The 20,017-nt window shown below is 43.5% G+C and overlaps 1 protein-coding gene across 1 annotated transcript in view; it reads right to left on the bottom strand.

Annotated features, from left to right (window-relative positions):
• The window catches only part of LOC132833290 (uncharacterized), a 120,843-nt gene that overhangs the window by 97,904 nt on the left and 2,922 nt on the right, over window positions 1–20,017 (bottom strand). Inside the window, exons 2-4 of the mRNA XM_060851454.1 lie at window positions 19,548–19,714; window positions 9,025–9,172; window positions 5,696–6,415 (exon numbers count right to left, since the gene is read on the bottom strand). Of these exons, the coding sequence (XP_060707437.1) occupies window positions 5,696–6,415; window positions 9,025–9,172; window positions 19,548–19,714 (1,035 nt within the window). The remainder of the gene's footprint in view (window positions 1–5,695; window positions 6,416–9,024; window positions 9,173–19,547; window positions 19,715–20,017) is intronic.

Here is a 20,017-nt window from a genome sequence, read left to right as displayed (position 1 = left end):
TTGAGAGATTGCATAACTGCATTAGAAATATTTCAGAATAGGTTAATAGAACCATACAGTATGAAACAGCGAATTCAACCAATCAAGTCTGTAGTACCAAAATACCAAGAATTTTACATAGGTCTCACTTTCCAGTATCAGCACCTTAGCTTTGAATGTTATAACATTCAAAAAGTACTTGGATGAGTACTTGTAATGTTGTGAAGTTACCAGTCTTTACTACCCTCCCAGGTAATGCATTCCAGACCCCCACCACTCTGGGTGAAAAACATTTTGAAAAACATGACTAATTCGGTGTAGTCTATCCAATAAGGAGCGGTTAGGGATTACTTGGAGTTCTGAAGAATGAAAAGCAATCTTATTGAAACATATGTGTTCCTGAGCGATTTGACAGAGTAAATTATTTAAAAAAAAGGATCTTTCCCCTTGTGAGAGAGATTAGATATAGAGTTTAAAAATTAGGGGTCTCCCATTTACGCTGGAGATGGGAGCAACTTTTTTCCCTAGAGATCCTTCCCCAGACAGCAGCGAAGCCAGTGTCACCAAAACTTTTTTAAGGCAGAGGGAGATAGATTCTTGAGTAACGAGGGAAGTAAAGGCTGTTGGGGTTAAGCCAGGAAGTATAGATGAGTGAACAAGCAGATCAACCACAATTTTGTTGGTGGAGGTAGCTTGAAAGTCCATTTAGGCCACTCATTCCTTATCTATGTATTTGGATTATATAACCTGTCTTCCGAATTAGATGAAAATCTTGATAGGTACTACTTCTATCAGGTCGCTGTGCATTTGGATTCCAGAAATGACTGTGGACGGACTCTGGATCAACATTTTGGGGTAACACCTAATTAAGAGAGTTATCCTTCCATCCCCCCACCCCCAATTTCCAAATCCACACCAGAACCCAGCAAATTAAGGCCAATGCAACCAGGGAGACTAAGAGAGGCTCCCAAGAATTGTAGCGGCTGCAACCAGCTCAGTGTAGGTGGAGGGCTTGCCTTCCTGAGCATTTTGATCTGGTCTTGACATCAGTAGCACCACCACTGAGTACTGACTTTCTCTGGGACATGTAATTTCTATCCTGATCTGACAGCAGAGTTATGTTACCAGGTTATTGCCTGTACTGGCAAGTTTTAGTTACAATAGACGGGGGTCGTTTCCTCAAAGCTAGAAGACTGAGAATGAAGGGGACACGATTGAGATGCACTAAATTATGAGGGGCATAGATTTAGTAGATAGGAAGAAACCTTCCCCATTGGTGAAGCAATTAATGACCGCGGGACACAGATTTAAGGTAATGGGCAGATTTAGAGAGGGTGTGAGCAAGAATGTATTTACTCAGTGGGTGATGGGATCTGGTACTCACTGCCTGTAAGAGTGATAAGGCAGAAACCCCATAACATTTAAGAAGGATTTACTTGCAATGCATAGATATAAAGGCTATGGGCCAAGTGCTGGAAAAATTGGACTAGAATAATCAGGTGATAGTTTTTGACCAGCACAGACATAATGAGCCAAAGGGTCTTTTTCTGTGCCACAGGACTCTATGGCTCAAAGAAGTGTGTAACATTCTCCCTCAATTTGTAAGGTGGTGTTTGGGTATTCAACAAAGTGCCTCAGATCACACAGCTGGATCTTCTATATTTCCAAAATGTTTTCTCAATTACAATTCTAATCACATGTGTGCATTAGATTACTTACAGTGTGGAAACAGGCCCTTCGGCCCAACAAGTCCACACCGACCCGCCGAAGCGCAACCCACCCATGTCCCTACATTTACCCCTTACCTAACACTACGGGCAATTTAGCATGGCCAATTCACCTGATCCGCACATCTTGGGACTGTGGGAGGAAACCGACGCAGACACGGGGAGAATATGCAAACTCCACACAGTCAGTCGCCTGAGGCGGGAACTGAACCCGGGTCTCCGGCACTCTGAGGCAGCAGTGCTAACCACTGTGCCATCATGCCGCCCACCGAGCCGCATGTTTCATTGCACAACACAATGACGGAAAGGACAGCTGCACTTTGAACCTGTCCTGAAGCATGCTGGTATTTTGACGTAACTCAGTGGATCCAAGGTTACTTCTCCAGTTCCCATCACTCCCATAACAACCACAAATGTTACTTCTGTCCACTCCCCAACACAGGAAAATCAAGGCCAGTGTCTTCAGCTGATGAAATAAAAACTTTCTCAAACGTAAAACACTTTCTACACAATTAAATACTTTGAAGTATTGTCTCTGATATAATGAGGGAAACGTGAAAACAAATAGGTAAAATGCAGCTGTCAGTTGACAAGTAATCCAGGTGCTGAAAATGTGTTGCTGGTTAAAGCACAGCAGGTTAGGCAGCATCCAAGGAACAGGAAATTCGACGTTTCGGGCCAGAGCCCTTCATCAGGAAGGGCTGATGCTTGTTCCTGTTCCTTGGATGCTGCCTAACCTGCTGTGCTTTAACCAGCAACACATTTTCAGCTCTGATCTCCAGCATCTGCAGACCTCACTTTTTACTTGAAGTAATCCAGGTTCCAAGACCAATGTTCTGGGAACGAGTTTCAAATCTAACAATGAGAGGTGGCAGAATTTGAATTAAATTATCATGGAATATAAAGCTAGTGTTGGTGATGGTGGCCATGACAACTATCACTGATTGCTGTAAAAACCCATCTGTTGCTTTAATTTTATTTAGGGAAGGGAATTTGCCATTCTTGCCCACTCTGGCCTTTTTGTGACTCCTGACTCATGGCATAGCAGTTGATTCTTACTTGCCCTCCGAAATGGCTGAGCAGGTAATTCAATTCAAGGGCAATTAGGGATGGACAATAAATGCAGCCTTGGCCAGGGACACTTACATCGAGTGAAAGAACATATTCTACACAAAACAGGATCCCACAAGCTACAATGTGATAATGACCAAACAATCTGATTCAGTGATATTAATTGATGGATTAATATTGAATAAGATAGTGATCTTCAGGGTAGGTGGACTTTCCAGATCCCCAGACTTTAATTATCTCATTTCAGTTGTCCCACAGAATGTTTTTTGATGGATAATTATGAGTCAAGATGTGAATGAAGCCGACCTATATTCCATTAAATAGACTCGGTCAGTTGTCTCCAAGTGCTTTGAGGATAAATGTTTCTTACTTAACTAATATTTTTGCTTTCTGTTGGACTTCATTTCTGAAATAGAGCTTAATCATCAGTCATCAATTTTTCAATAACCTGAACATAAAATTATCGCACAGAAGATTGAATGCTCTGACCTAAGAGCAAATCAGTAAAGGGTGACATTGGTCTGAGTCAGCAGTGAAGAAACTGACACACAGTATATCTGCTGCTGCTGCTCCTGATGTACCAATATTCCCTCCTGGTGAGTTTGTAAGAATGGTTTTAATTTCTAACCACATTATCCTTCCTACCACTCCTGTCAAACAGTTCAATTGTTCAGTGGGTAAGACAGGTGCACAGATAAAACTATTACATTCATTCAGTCCCTTGTGCAGAAGGAATAAAGTGATTAAAAAGAATTCAGAAGCAACCACACTCAACAGGCGTGGTAGCAAAAAGATCCGAATTGTAAAACAGGGGTTTACTCTGACCTCTAACGAAGTTTCATGTCCTGGTATTTCATCAGAATTTAACTGGAGTTCACTGTTATTCTGGAATAAAAAAATAAACAGGTGGCGCTTTTAACATCTTGCAATTTATTTCATTTCAAGACCAAAATAAATTAGTCTACCACAAATGTGTTGCTATTTTCTGAACTACAGTGGTTACATGTTTCAAGTGTATAAACGGTGTGATTAGATTTCTCCAGAGAGGTGCTTGCAGGGATGTTGAGAATTGGCTTTGCTTTCTTGCCATTGCACCCACATCAGAATGTCAAGGGCACTGGTCCAAATGGCTGTTGCTGTTATCCACTTTAGTGATGATGAAGTGGCTTCATTTTAGGGTAGGCAGCAGAAGCAAGAAATAAGGTACTGAGGGTCTAAATTTAACATTCTCATCTTCCGTGCAAATGCCTCCACAGACACATCCCTTCCAATCTCTGTAACCTGCAACAGCCATACACTCTTTGCAAACCCTATTATTCTGGTTATTTGTGCATTTTTAATACTTTTGCCCACCATATGCTTTATGACCTCACCATGTGGTGCTGTTCCTTCAATGTCAATGACCTGAGCTCTAATTCAAGGCTACATTAAAGAATCTATATAATTGTCCGCACAACCGTTTACACCAAACATTCTTTACAAGTAACTAAATCCCATATCCTAAGTTAGTTACAATATAGAAAACATCCAATGTCATGGCAAGCAGAAGGTCTGAGCAAATGGACAGAAGATGATAGCACATATGGTAGAGTGATAGAGACACAGAGATACACAGCACAGAAACAGACCCTTTGGTCCAACTCATCCATGCTGATCAGATATCCGAACCTAATCTGGTCCCATTTATCAGCACTTGGCACATATCCCTCTCAACCCTTCCCATTTATATACCCATCCAGATGCCTTTTAAATGCTGTAAATGTACCAGCCTCCACCACTCCCTCTGGCAGCTCATTCCATACATGTACCACATGTGAAAAAGTTGCCCCTTAGGTCCCTTTTAAGTCTTTCCCCTCTCACCCTAAATCTATGCCCTCTAGTTCTGGACTCCCCCACCCCAGGGAAAAGACCTTGTCTATTTATGCTATCCATGTCCCTCATGGTTTTATAAACCTCTATATTGTCAACCCTCAGCTTCCAACACTCCAAGAAAAACAGCCCCAGCCTATTCAGCTTCTCCCTATAACTCACAACCCTCCAACCCTGACAACATCCTAGTAATATTTTTCTGAACCCTTTCAAGTTTCACAACATCCTTCTGATAGAAAGGAGACCCGAACTGCACGCAATATTCCAACAGTGGCCTAACCAATGTCCTGTACAGCTGCAACATGACCTCAAACTCCTGTACTCAATACTCTGACTATTAAAGGAAAGCATAGCAAAAGCCTTCCTCACTATCCTATCTACCTGCGACTCTACTTTCAAGGAACTATGGACCTGCACTCCAAGGTCTCTTTGTTCAGCAAAATGGTCATTTTGGACACAATGGCACCTGCTCCAAAATAGGAAACTTGCAGGAAGAAATACTTCACCTGCTTGGAACCACTGCAAGGTGACTTACAGAGACATTTCACAGCAGCACAGCCAAAACCCATTTTTCCAATTATTATAGTTAAGAGCAGAAATTGCAAGCACATTAGTGGACAGTAAAAGCTTGTAAAGTCAACCACTTCCTGGTTTGATAGTCAATTGGCTAACCTGTCTGTCATTTCTCCAGGCTGAAGTCAGATATAATACTTGTGCAGAAGGCCTGGCAGATCAGTTTTTGGATGGATGCATCCTCCATCAGCCCTGAACTCTATAGGAATTTCACACTCACCTTGAAATACTGTTCACTTTGGCTTATCCACCCCAAATAGTATCCAGCAATTCTGCTTGGAAGTGCTATGATACCACAAGAATAATACTGAAGCACAAATAATCAGCATTAGGAAGGGAGGTGTGAAGAGATTAAAATAACACGTCTTTTTGGAGTGCAGGTTTAGTTTTAAATAATAATGTTTAAATGTGGAAGACAACAAAAATAATGAGAACTCTCAATTAGGTATTTTACATTCGGCAACATTATTACTTACTAATGTCATTTTATGCAGTTTATTCTTCTCCTCAACTAAGCTCTCCAGTTTCTCTTTTTCTTCTAGCACTTCTTTCAGGTAATTTTCATTCTCCTGAATTTCTTTTAGTTCTGCTCTCAGCTTCTCATTCTCCTCTTCCAGTTCCTCAGTTTGCTCTTGCAGACTGCTCTCCGATAACTTCAACTCGTGAATCCGTGAACGGAAGTCTTCCAGCTTATGTGTAAGGAAGTCCTCATTGTCTTCGGCTTGCTGAAGTCTCTCCCTGAGTTGTTCCCTTTCCACGTTAGTTGCTTCTTCTTTCTCTAAAAGCTTATTTAGGTCATCCTGAAGCACGAGAATACTGTCTTTGATTTGGTTTTCTCTTTCTGCCATGCAACGTGCCACGTTGACAAGTTCAGTATCGTGCTCAGAAAGATCTTTGCTCCTTTTGCTATGTGCTTTTTCCAGCTTCGTGAACTTTGCCGTAGCTTGCTGCAGCTCAGTTTTCAGGATGACACTGGTCGCATTTAGGTCGATCCTCTCTCTATCCAGTTTGAAGATCTGGCTGTGCAGGAACTGCTCCCGTTCCCTCAGCTTCACCATTTGCTGCTGCTGCTTTTGCTTGTAATGCTCAAAGTACTCAGATTGCTTCTTCATCTCATCCTCTTTCATCCTGAGCTGATTCTGCAAACGCCACAGTTTTCCCTTCAGCATCTCCTCGGACCTCTCCTTTTCAGCAAGCTTCAAAGGAAGAAGAGAATAGTGAGGAGACATGTTAGAGCTCGGCAATAACTTACCCTGAGTGTCACTGTCAGAGCAAGTGATATAAGGTGAGATTAGATCTCCACTAAAGATTATATACTGTATTTCAAATAGTCAGAATTACTCTGAAATCATTCACTGTACTAATCGGAACAGAGAACAGACAGAGCTCCTCAGCTTCTTGGGGAGGGATGGGATGGCCATGAGTTTACAGATTGAGTATTACAATTAAACTGATGGATTAGAATGCCTAGTAGTTTTGAACTGCTAAAACTGGTCTTAACCAATCCCTATTAGTACCACATGGCATGATGGAGCACAATCTTAGTGTGAAGATGGGACTTGACCTCCACAAGGACTGGGTGATAATAATACTTGCTTTGACAAGTGCAATTGGACAGTGATTCTCATGGCATCCCTGAGTCTTTTGATTACTCTTTCTTTACAGCAAAACATGCCGGGAGAAAACTTCCCAAAAGTACATTTTCTTTTTCCTAACCAGATCATTAATGTTTCAAAGAACAAACATTAAATACAGAATGGAAAATAAGAAGGACTAACCAATACCTGTGTAATTCTCTGCCTGTTTTATTTCACATGGAGTTAAAATACAATCACAATATAATAGAATAGAACTTTCCAGTGAGATGGTCATTGGCAACAGAAACAGGCATGTTGACATCACATTTATTTATTCACAACTGACCCAATTTAATGCTCCTTTCTCTCAGTGTCCTGTCTTGTTTTAGAGGGAAAAAAAACTCAAGGATGGCAAATAATAAGGCAATGCTAAAAAAGAATACCATAAAGTGTTGTAATTGCAATAAATATGTAGCACTGAAAGGATCAATTGTGAGCCCCAGTTAGTTCAATTGTTACAAGGAACATGTATACAAAGGCAGAAGTTAAACACAAACACTGATAAGAGAAGCTACATGAGTGTTGGTACCATGACCTTTTCTATTAGGCTATGACCTATTAGCTAACAGTGAATTAAGATGTACACGAAGTATTCCTGAGGGAGATCTTGTGGTGCAGTGTATCGTGTCGCTGTCTCCGAGTTTTGAAGCTCCAGGTTCCAGTCATATTTCAAGATTAATGTCACATGAGGACAAGGCCTTATTTGGGTGCTATTCCTATAGGAACTAATCTATCCACAGAGTCATCAACTACTGGTGCAAATTATTGGCTTATGTAACAAGAAACAAATTCCTGCTAAAGAGAGTTCAGTGAGTTCCTGAGTGTAACTAATATAACTATCTGTGGAAGCTTTTCATAGATGCACCATTGAAAGTATCCTATCTGGATGCATCAGAGCTTGATATGGCAACTGCTCTACCCAAGACCGCAAGGAATTACAAAGAGTCGTGAACGCAGCCCAATCTATCAAGCAAACCAGCCTCCCATCCATTGACTCCACCTACCCCCACTTCCACTACATTGGAAAAACAGCCAACATCATCAAAGACCCCTCCTACCCTGGTCACATTCTCTTCCACCCTTTTCCATTAAGCAGAAGACACAAACGTTTGAAAATATGTACCAACAGAATCAAGAGCAGCTTCTTCCCCACTGTTATCAGATTTATGAATGGACCTCTCATATATTAGCATTGATCTTTCTCTGCACCTTCACTTTAGCTGTAACACTATATTCTGCATTCTGTTCTACTACTCTGATGTACTTATGTAAGGTATGACTTGTCTGGTTACAACACTTTTCACTGTATCTCGGTACATGTGACAATAACAAATCAAATCAAATCTCCCAAGATACAGACAGATGTCTCCCTACCAGTCTGCTGGAACTTACTGGATCATCTTTGAGGGAGTTGGAGAGGAATGTTCTAAGAATGGATTTTTAATCTAAATTAGCCTAATGTTTTTAATGCCTCTCTTGGGAGTGCCCTTGTAGTTGTTCTTGCTGGTGTCTAGGAAACTGAAGGGGGAATCACATTGTCTAGAATTTGCACCATGATTGTTTGGGACTGGCTCAAAAGGTGATCTCCTCTCTATCCTATTCCATCCCACTTGTGAAATCCTCAAGCTCTACAGGCTGTTTTTCCTGGAGCATCAGAGGCTGAGGGGTGACCTTATAGAGTTTTAAAAAATTATGAGGGGCATGGATAAGATAAATAGGCAAAGTCCTTTCCTTGGGGTCGGGGAGTCCAGAACTAGAGGGCATAGGTTTAGGGTGAGAGGGGAAAGATATAAAAGAGACCTAAGGGGCAACTTTTTCTCTCAGAGGGTGGCATGGGTATGGAATGAGCTGCCAGAGGAAGTGGTGGAGGCTGGTACAATTACAACATTTAAGAGACATTTGGATGGGTATATGAATAGGAAGGGTTTAGAGGGATATGGGCCAGGTGCTGGCAGGTGGGACTAAATTGGGTTGAAATATCTGGTCGGCATTGACGGGTTGGACCGAAGGGTCTTTTTCTGTGCTGTACATCTCTATGACTCTATGACTGTATCCCAACACGACAGAAATATCACCTGGGTGAAGGTTAGGATAATGGATAATTGCTCCGTGTCAGTTTGTCTGGACGAGCAAGAAAAATGGATGGCGGGATTTAGAATGAGCCTTACCGAAAATTTAAGACTCTTCTCTGAAATTTGCAGACTCCGAAGCTTTCCTGCAAGTAGTGGGTCACTGGTCATTGATTGCTGTGATTTGGAAGTTAACTCGTTGATTTTATTCAGGAGCCTTTGCTCTGACAGTTCCAACTCTTGAATTCTAAATAAAAGTAACCAATAGCACAGAGTCAAAAAAATACAAGAACTTTTTACATGGCATATACATGACTTGTATCATAGGATGTCATTGCTGGCACCTGCTTCTCCATTCCTATGTCAAACACAATGCAAACCGCTTCAGGGTAAAGCTCATATAATTTCTAGCTTCATTCCCCTGTAGAGAAACCTTCAATGCTCCTCAGATATGTGCTTGTCACTTTAAGAGGAATGAAGAATTCAATGTTGTTTTTAAAAATAAACAGTCAGTGACCCATTGACCATTTGTGCTTCAAAGATACAGACCCCAGAAATCTCTTTGATGTGTCCAAATCAAGTCTGTACATTAAATACATCAAATGCAGAGAAATTCTACCAGAGACCAATAGATGTAAACTCTGCAATGGCACAGCTAATTTTTTTTTTACAAATGACAACATTCAAATGAAAATAAAATGCTTTTAGTTGTAAACTACTTGTTACGAATATTTGTGTTGTATAATTAGGCTACCCAAAAACTCAATAAAATTAGAACCTTTCCCATAGTTTTTTCCATCAACAGTTCCAATATTTGAGATGGAGGAAGCAACAGCTATCGTCACTGCATTCAGGGACCCAGGTAATTTCTGGGGACTCGGGCAGTTCATGGTAAGATCCTGGGAAGTGTTGTTGAACAGTGAGACTTTGGGGTGTAGGTTCACAGTTCATTGAAAGTGGAGTCACAGGTAGACAGGGTAGTGAAGAAGGTGTTTCGTATGCTTGCCTTTATTGGTCAGAGTATTGAGTACAGAGGAACTTTGATTATCTGAATGAGATGGGCGGACACTATTTCATTCGGATAATTGATTACAGAGGAAACTCAATTAGCCAAATACCAATTATCCAAAAATCGGATTATCCAAAGGAGATCTCCCAGTCCCGATGGAAACATTACATCAAAGACACGCTTCCAGCAGAAATCGAATCTTTTGTTTACAGTGATTAAACAGGCACCATCTCCAAATGACAGACAGCCCACCCTCCCTCTCTCCCGACATTTTCCCTGAAGTTCTACAGAGAGGTGTACCCTAAACCCCCCCTTCCCCACATAATCTCTCCAACATTGTCCTGAACAGGGCAAAGGTGGAACCTGTCAAAATGTTGCAGTAAAAGGTTGTGTGGCTGGCTCTGGCTGCGCACATTTGTGTGTGTGTGTGTGTGTGCGTTTGTGTGTACGTGTTTGTGTGTGTGTTTGTTTGTGTGTACGTGTTTGTGTGTGTGTTTGTGTGTGTGTTTGTGTTTGCGTATGTGTGTGTGTTTGTGTGTACGGGTTTGTGTGTGTTTTTGTGCGTGTGTTTGTGCGTGTGCGTTTGTGTTTGTGCGTACTTGCATGTGTGTTTGTGTGTACTTGTGTGTGTGTGTTTGTGTCCATGTGTTTGTTTGTGTGTGTGTTTGTGTGTGTTTGTGCTTGTGTGCGTGTTTGTGTTTGTGTGTGCTGGTGTGTGTGTTTTGTGCGTGTGTGTGTTTGTGTGAGTGTGTGTGTGTTTGTATGTGTGTTTGTTTGTGTTTGTATGTGTGTTTGTATGTGTTTGTGTTTGTGTGTACTTGTGTGTGTGTTTGTGTTTGTGTGTTTGTGTACGTGTGTGTGTTTGTGCATACTTGCATGTGTTTGTGTGTGTCTGTGTGTGTTTGTGTGCTTGTGTTTGTGCATACTTGCATGTGTTTGTGTGTTTCTGTTTGTGTGTACTTGTGTGTGTGTGTTTGCGTGTTTTTGTGTGTTTGTGTTTGTGTGTGTGTTTGCGTATGTGTGTGTGTGTATGTGTGTGTGTTTGTGTTTGTGTGTGTGTTTGTGTTTGTGCGTACTTGCATGTGTGTTTGTGTGTGTGTTTGTGTCCATGTGTTTGTTTGTGTGTGTGTGTGTGTGTGTGTGTGTGTGTGTGTGTGTTTGTGTGTTTGTGTATGTGTGTTTGTGTTTGTGTGTGCTGGTGTGTGTGTTTTGTGCGTGTGTGTGTGTGTTTGTATGTGTGTTTGTGTGTGTTTGTGTTTGTATCCGTGTGTGTTTGTGTGCGTTTTTGTGTGTACTTGTGTGTGCGTTTGTGTGGGTGTGTTTGTGTGGGTGTGTTTGTGTTTGTGTACGTGTGTTTGTGTACGTGTGTGTGTCTGTGTTTGTGCGTGTGTTTGTGTCTGTGTGTTTGTGTGCGTTTCTGTGTGTTTGTGTTTGTGCATACTTGCATGTGTGTTTGTATGTTTCGGTTTGTGTGTACTTGTGTGTGCGTGTTTGTGTGTGTGTGTGTTTGTGTGTGTGTTTGTTTGTGTTTGTGTGTGCTGGTGTGTGTTTGTGTGTGCTGGTGTGTGTTTGTGTGAGTGTTTGTGTGAGTGTTTGTGTGTGTGTTTGTATGTGTGTGTTTGTGTGTGTGTGTTTGTGTTTGTATCCGTGTGTGTTTGTGTGCGTTTGTGTGTACTTGCGCGTGTGTTTGTGTTTGTGTGTACTTGTGTGTGTGTTTGCGTGTGTGTGTTTGTGTTTGTGTGGGTGTGCTGGTGAGTATGCGTTTGTGTACGTGTGTTTGTGTGTGTGTGTTTGTATGTGTGTTTGTGTGTGTGTTTGTGCGTGTGTTTGTGTGTGTTTGTGCGTGTGTGTTTGTGTTTGTATCCGTGTGTGTTTGTGTGCGTTTGTGTGTGTTTGTGTTTGTATCCGTGTGTGTTTGTGTGCGTTTGTGTTTGTGTGCACTTGCGTGTGTGTTTGTGTTTGTGTGTACTTGTGTGTGTGTTTGTGTGTGTGTTTGTGTTTGTGTGGGTGTGTTTGAGAGTATGTGTTTGTGTACGTGTGTATGTGTGTGCGTGTTTGTGTGTGTATTTGTGTTTGTGTGTGTGTGTTTGTGTGTGTGTGTGTGCGCACGCATACTATTTGGAGACTTACCCCATAAAGGCAGCAGGAGCAGTCTTGATGCTGATGTCCAGTCCGTCTGCCCCGGAGAATGGGCGGCTGTGTACGGGGTCAGGGGTGGGGCTGGGTGGGGGGGTGGGGGGATGGTGGTCTTGCATGTGGTCAGGGGCGGTGTTGGGGCAGGGGAGCAGTGTTGTATGGGGCCGGGGGGGGGGGGGTTGGGTGGTGCTGTGGCAGGTGGGTGGTATTGCACGGGGTCGGGGGGCAATGTTGGGGCAGGGGATCGGTGTTGGGGCAGAGGGGTGATGTTGGGGCAAGAGGACGGGGTTGGGGCAGGAGGGCAGTGTTGCATGGGATTGGGGCGGTGTTGGGGCAGGGGGGCGGTGTTGCATGGGATTAGAAGTGGTGTTAGGGCAGGGAATCAGCGTTGGAACAGGGGGACAGTGTTGGGGTGGGGGGGGCAGTGTTGCACGAGGTCAGGGGCAGTGTTGGGGGCGGGCAGGGTGGTGTTGCACGAGGTCAGGGGCAGTGTTGGGGGCAGGGGGGTGGTGTTGGGGTTGGGGGGGCGGCATATGAATCATGAAGAGTTAATATACAAATGGAGTCAGTCAGCTTTGTTGGCTTGTGACACAGTGATGTTAATAGAATGGGTTCATTTCCTGTACCATCTGAGATTACCATAAAGGGCTCCTCTTCACAACCTTATCCCTCACTCCAGGCATAGTGATCTCTCTCCAATAAGAGAGCAGCATGTGGTCTGGTAAGACTATGGCATCTTTACCTTTAATATACAGGTGCAACAAATGATTGGGAAGGCCTACAGAATGCTATCATTTATTGCAAGGGAAATTTATATACAGTGAACTTTATATTACAGTTGTACAAGGTACTAGTGAGATTACACCTGGAGTCCTGTACTCTGCCTTGGTCTCCTTATTTAAGAAAGATATAACTGCATTAGAAGCAGTTCAGAGAAGATGTACTGAACTGATCCCTGAGAGAAAACGGTTATGTTTTGAGGAATGTTTGGACAGGTTGAGTTGGTATCCATTAAAGTTGAGAAAAATGAGATGTATTTTTAATTGGAACATAAACTCCTGAGGGAACGTGACAGGGTGGACATGGTGAGAGTATTTTCCATTGTGGGAGAGACAAGAATTAGGCACCACAATTTAAAAATAAGAAATCTCCAATTTAAGACAGTGTTCTCTCTCTTAGTGGGATCTGCGGAGTTCCTAGCCCCACAGAGCAGTGACTATTTTTCAGGCTGAGTCAGAGCTTCTTAATTGAGAAAGAAATCAATGGTTATAGGATTAGACAGCAGAGTGGAGGCCACAGCCAAATGTTAATGCTCTGAATTTGTAGGTTCCTCTGTATATACATGGAAAGATTTCCTGGAATGGTGCCACAAATGCAGGAACTGCAATAAGACAAGACAAACTGTGCTTTGTGCCTATAAGAAAGACATTTAAGAGGAGATTTGATCATAATGTTCAAAACCAAGAACAGTTTTATTACATTACGTAATAAAACAACTGATTCCATGAGCAAAAGGGTCAGTAACCAAAAGATACAGATATAAATTGATCAGCAAAAAAACTAGAGAGGACATAAGGACTATTTTTTATACAAAGTGTGTTCTAGTGATCTGGAACACACTCTTGAGGGGTCAAATAGCCTTCGGCTGTGTTGTATCATTCCGTGATGACAAGATGTCTGTTCCCATTATCCAACATAAACCAAGACCTGCATGTCCTCGGCAGAGTGGGAGGAGGAGTTGAAATGTTGGGCCATAGGGCGGTGGGGTTGATTGGTGCGGGTGTCCCAGAGATGTTCCCTAAAGCGCTCTGCTAGAAGGAGACTGCATCGGGAGCAACAGATACAATAAGTGATATTGGTGGACGTGCAGGTAAAACTTTGATGGATGTGGAAAGCTTCTTTGGGGCCTTGGATGGAGGTGAGGGAGGAGGTGTGGCGCAGGTTTTGCAATTCCTGCGGTGGCAAGGGAGGGTGCCAGGATGGGAGGGTGGGTTGTTTGTGGGCATGGACCTGACCAGGTAGTCATGGAGGGAACAGTCTTTGCGGAAAGCGGAAATGGCTGGGGAGGGAAATATATCCCTGGTGGTAGGGTCCGTTTGGAGGTGACAGAAATGTCTTTGGATGATGTGGTTTATGTGAAGGTTAAAAATCACACAACACCAGGTTATAGTCCAACAGGTTTAATTGGAGCGCCGTTCCTTCATCAGGTGGTAGTGGAGGACACAATTGTAAGGCACAGAAGTTATAGCAAAAGTTTACAGTGTGACGTAACTGAAATTATACATTGAAAAATACCTTGGTTGTCTGTTGAGTCTTTCATCTGTTAGAATACCATGATAGTTTCACTTCTTTCATGTGGAAATCACAAAACCTTTTTTTAAAAGTTGCATTCTCAGGTTAGCTGTAACAATTGATATTAGCTAGACAATATGTTGAAGGTGTTAGCCCCCTGTGTTCTCTGCTATAAATTCTGCGCCTTACTATTGTGTCCTCCAGTATCACCTGAAGAAGGAACGACGCTCCGAAAGCTAATGCGTTTCCAATTAAATCTGTTGGACTATAATCTGGTGTTATGTGATTTTTAACTTTGTACACCCCAGTCCAACACCGGCATCTCCAAATTATGCAACGGTTGGGAGGGTGGAAGGTGAGCACCGGGGGATTCTGTCCTTGTTACGGTTGGAGGGGTGGGGTTTGAGGGCGGAGGGGCAGGATGTGGATGAGATGCATTGGAGGGCATCTTTAGCCATGTGGGAAGGGAAATTGCGGTCTCTAAACAAGGTGGCCATCTGGTGTGTTCTGTGGTGGAACTGGTCCTCCTGGGAGCAAATATGGTGGAGGCGGAGGAATTGGGAATATGGGATGGCATTTTTGCAGGAGGTAGGGTGGGAAGAGGTGTAATCCAGGTAGCTGTGGGAGTCGGTGGATTTGTAAAATATGTCAGTGTTAAGTCGGTCGTCATTAATGGAGATGGAGAGGTCCAAGAAGGGGAGGGAGGCGTCAGAGATGGTCCAGGTGAATTTAAGGTGGGGGTGGAATTTGTTGGTGAAGTTGATGAATTGCTCAACCTCCTCGTGGAAGCACGAGGTGGTGTCAATACAATCATCAATGTAGCGGAGGAAGAGGTGGGGAGTGGTGCCAGTGTAACTATGGAAGGTGGACTGTTCTACACAGCCGACAAAGAGACAGGCATAGCTGGGGCCCATATGGGTTCCCGTGGCTACCCCTTTGGTCTGGAGGAAGTGGGAGGATTCGAAGGAGAAATTGTTAAGGGTGAGGACCAGTTCAGCCCAACGAATGAGAGTGTGGGTGGAAGGGTACTGTTGGGGACGAAAGGAGAGGAAGAAACGGAGGGCTTGGAGGCCCTGGTCATGGCGGATGGAGGTGTAGAGGGATTGGATATCCATTGTGAAGATGAGGCGTTGGGGGCCAGGGAAACGGAATTCTTGGATGAAGTGGAGGGCATGGGTGGTGTCTCGAACGTATGTGGGGAGTTCCTGGACTAGGGGGGAATAGGACAGTGTCAAGGTAGGTAGAGATGAGTTCAGTGGGGCAGGAACATGCTGAGACAATGGGTCAGCTGGGGTGATCAGGCTTGTGGATCTTGGGAAGGAGGTAGAACCGGGCAGTGCGGGGTTTCTGGACAAAAGGTTGGAAGCTGTGGGTGGGAGATCTCCTGAGGTGATGAGGTTCTGTATGGCCTGGGAGATGATGGTTTGGTGATGGGGGGTGAGGTCATGGTCAAGGGGGCAGTAGGACAAGGTGTCTTTGAGTTGGCATCTGGCTTCAGCGGTGTAGAGGTCAGTGCACCAAACTACCACTGCACCCCCTTTATCTGCTGGTTTGATGGTGCGGTTGGGATTGGAGCAGAGGGAGTGGAGGGCTGTGCGTTGTGAGGGTGAGAGGTTGGAGTGAGGGAGGGGGGTAGACAGGTTGAGGCGGTTAATGTCTCAGCAGCAGTTGGAAATGAAGAGATTGAGGGCAGGTACCAGGCCAGCAGGGGGTGTCCAGGTGGATGGGATGTGTTGGAGGCAGGCGAAGGAGTCGGAGGCGGCGGAAGAAGTGTTCAACGTCACGACGTGTATTAAATTCATTGATGCGTGGGCGGAGGGGAATAAAGGTGAGGCCTTTGCTGAGGACTGATCATTCGTCCTCAGTGAGTGGGGGGTCAGGGAGAATGGTGAAAACTCGGCAGCGCTGGGAGCTGGGAGGCTGGTGTAGGTGTGGAGCTGGGAGTGGGGGCGGAGCCTGTGACTGGAGTGGGCGTCGTTTTAGGGGGAATGGGGGTGGAGTCATGAGCAGGGGTAGCATTCCTCTCAGGGTTCTGGGGGCAGGGCTGGTGACAGTGGGATCTGTGGGTGGGGGGGCATGTCAGCAGAATGCAGGTGAGTGGCGTTGGTGTGGGCGGAAGTGGTAGCAAACACGGCAGTGGGGGGGGGAGGGGGGCAGACGGAAGAGCTTTTCCTACAGAGACTAACTGAAATATTGTGGCTGTGATGGAAGGCAGCATGGTGGCCCAGTGGTTAGCACTGTTGCCTTACAGCACCAGGAATCCAGGTTTGATCCCACCCGGACTATGAGGTTGGAAGCTGTGGATGGGAGATCTCCTGAGGTGATGAGGTTCTGTATGGCCTGGGAGATGATGGTTTGGTGACTGTCTGTGTGGAGTTTGTACATTCTCTCAGTGTCAGTGTGGGTTTCCTCTGGGTACTCAGGCTTTGTCCAAAGATGTGCAGGTAGATTGGCCATGGGAATTACAGGGATGGAGTGAGTTTTGGTGGGATGTTACGGACTCAATGGGCTGAATGCTCTGCTTCCACTCTGTAAGGATTCTATGAGAAATTTGATTGCACAATATCCATTGTTCAGGCACTAGACATCCACATAAGTCTCCACAAGCAAAAACCCACCCTTTACTTCAAGTTAGAAGTACATCACACAGCCTGTTGACTTGTGCTCCTCAGGAGGCATCAAAAAGCATGCAAATAATATTTAAAGCAATTAATAATATTTGTAATTAAGTGTTTTGATCTTGTTTGTTGTGCCAAAGCTGAGCATGCTACATGGTAAACCTGCTCAGTGACTCCAATAGGGTAGAAGGCCATTTTCACCAGCAGCCATGCAGCAGTTAAAGCTTGGGCTGCTGATGAACTTCTGGTGTTGTGGTCCTGCCTCCCATCCATAAACAGACAGCATTTTTTTCCTTCCTCTATATCGCCACCAAGGTAGCAACTGAGGAATGGGGCACCTTGTCTCAGATCTTGCTGTAATTGGTCTCGTACCATCTTTCCTTGTTGTCAGGAACCATAGGACACCTGGGGGTGCCAGTTACCTTTAAATGGTCTCAGAGACACCCAATGTCCATAACAAAGGTAGCATTGGCCGCAAGCCTAAGGATAATGGCCAGATTCACTGAGACAATCCTAACAGGTTGTTTGCTCAACTCGCAAACAAAATCCCCAAATTTCTCTATTTACAATGTATGTTAATGATTTAGATGAAGGATTTAAATGTAATATCTCAGCTTGCAGATGACATAAAGCTGGGTGAAAGAGTGAGCAGTGAGGAGGATGCAGAGATGTTGCAATGTGATTTGGACACACTGAGTGAGTGGGCAAATGCTATAGATAAATGTGAGGCTATCCACACTGGTACCAAAAACTGGATGGCAAGATTATTAGTTGAAAGGCTGTAAATTGTGAGAGGAGAATGTTCAAGGAGATCTGGGTGTCCTAGTCGCAGGTGCAGCAGATAGTAAAGAAGGCAAACTCTGTGTTGGTCTTCATAGCGAAAGGATTCAACTACAGGAGCGGTGATGTTTTGCCGCAATTATATAGACACTGATGAAGTCACAACTGGAATATAGTGTGCAGTTTTGGTTACCTTACCTGAGAAAGAATGTTCAGAGGGCTGCAGTGAAGGCTTACCAAATTGATTCCTGTGTTGGCAGGACTGATGTACAAGGAGAGATTGAGTCAGTTCAGATTGCATACATTAGAGGTTAGAAGAATGAGAGGGAATCTCATAGAAACATAAAAAATTCTAACAGGACTAGACAGGTTAGAAGGATGTTCCTCATGGTGTGGGAGTCCTGAACCACAGGTCATAATTTAGGGATAAGAGGTAAACCTTTTAGGACTGAGGTGAGAAGAGATTTCTTCATCCAGAGAATGGTGAGCCTGTAGAATTCACTACCACAGGAAGTGGTTGAGGCCAAGACATCTTGCGTTTTCAAGAAGGAGGTAGATCTAGCTCTTTTGGTTAAAGGGATTCAGGAGTATTGGGGGAGGGTGGGACCAGGTCATTGAGCTTGACGATCAGCCATGATCATACTGCAGCAGGCTCAATGGATCAAAGGCCTATTATGCATGAGACCCCCATGCCTTGTATGTGTACCTTTTAGATCTTGTGTTTTAGCCAAATTTTCTTTCTCATTTTTATCCTGCCATTTAGTTTTCCTGTACTGTTATTCATGTGTATCTTTTTGTTTACATTCTATCCTCTTATTTCTCTCTATACATTAGGAACAACTTTTTCACGCAGAGGGTGGTGCATGTATGGAATGAACTGCCAGAGGATGGTACAATTACAACATTTAAAAGGCATCTGGATGGGTATATGAATAGGAAGGGCTTAGATGGATATGGGACAAATACTAGCAAATGGGATCGGATTTATTTAGGATATCTGGTCGGCATGGACGAGTTGGACTGAAAGGTCTGTTTCTGTGTTATACATCTCTATGACTAGGACTACAAGAAATAGCTCCAGTGATATTTTATTGCTCTTAATTTATACCTATTCATTTCAAAACCCCTCGAAATATGTTACATATGTTTTTAAATAGCATCTAATGCTAGGTTAGATCAGGAAATCTTACAGGCTGTGTATGATTCACAGTGGTTTGATCAATAGTTCTTTAATTTGCATAATCAAAAAAAATTATAGGATGACATACAAGGAAGTAAATCAGCTCTTTATATCTATACAGGTTCATTGAAATAGATAGTGAGTCTTCTTTACTAACCCTTATCTCTACAATTCAGTAATTGTGAGTCACGTTAAATTCAAACTCTTGATGGTACAACTCATTTGGTTGTGAACATAGAACAACATTTATGGCAGTGGTTTGTGCAATGTATCATATTCTAGGTAAATTCCTTTGTTCAGTGCCATTGGTCAGTGTAAACACACTTTAGGAAATTAGTTATTCCAATCCCACTGCTACCCTATTACATAAAGATGGGCAGAAATGTGGAAAATGGAACCATTATTCAATTACTTGATACCAACAGCCCTAATTAACATTACTCTTGCTTGTTCAGGTAAACCATAGTAGCGAAGCTTGAGAGATTTCCCCGATGGTACAGCATTGCTTTCCTTTCCCTTTCTACAGTTCTTTTCTCTGAACCAGTTTGAAGGTACCAGATGTGTAAGAGAAACAGAATTAGTGCCACTGCCTGTTGCATTTCCCTACCTTCCTTGTAAAGCAGCTTCTGTCTTTCTGAAGTTGTCAATGGTTTGTTTGAGTATCTGCTCAGACTGCGTGAGCTCTTCCAACCTCCGGTCGAGGACATCCATGTCACGCTTATTATTCTCCCACTCAGTGAGTTTTGTCCCATCATCCTTCACCTCCTCCAGATCCTGCAATTGCCAGGAGGTATCAATAGTGACATTAACATTCAGTACATCTGTTCCCTCTTTCCTGGGTGAGATAATATAATGAATCTCTTTCACCTTATCATCCATTTATAGGGAAAAAAAACAATGCTGCCTTTGGGACCAATTGAACCCTCACGTTAATGAGGGTGCTGCTGAAAAAATTTCCATCTCTAAACTGCTCAGATATTTTCACATTGAAACAGCCTCTGTTGGTTAGACGACAGTAACCTGCTGCTCAAATGGCATTGCAACAGTTTGCTGAAGAGGTATTTACTTATTCATGAT

Source organism: Hemiscyllium ocellatum, chromosome 36 (genome assembly GCF_020745735.1).
Source record: "Hemiscyllium ocellatum isolate sHemOce1 chromosome 36, sHemOce1.pat.X.cur, whole genome shotgun sequence".
NCBI classification, from domain to species: Eukaryota; Metazoa; Chordata; class Chondrichthyes; order Orectolobiformes; family Hemiscylliidae; genus Hemiscyllium; species Hemiscyllium ocellatum.
This window is presented reverse-complemented; position numbering and strand designations above follow the sequence as displayed.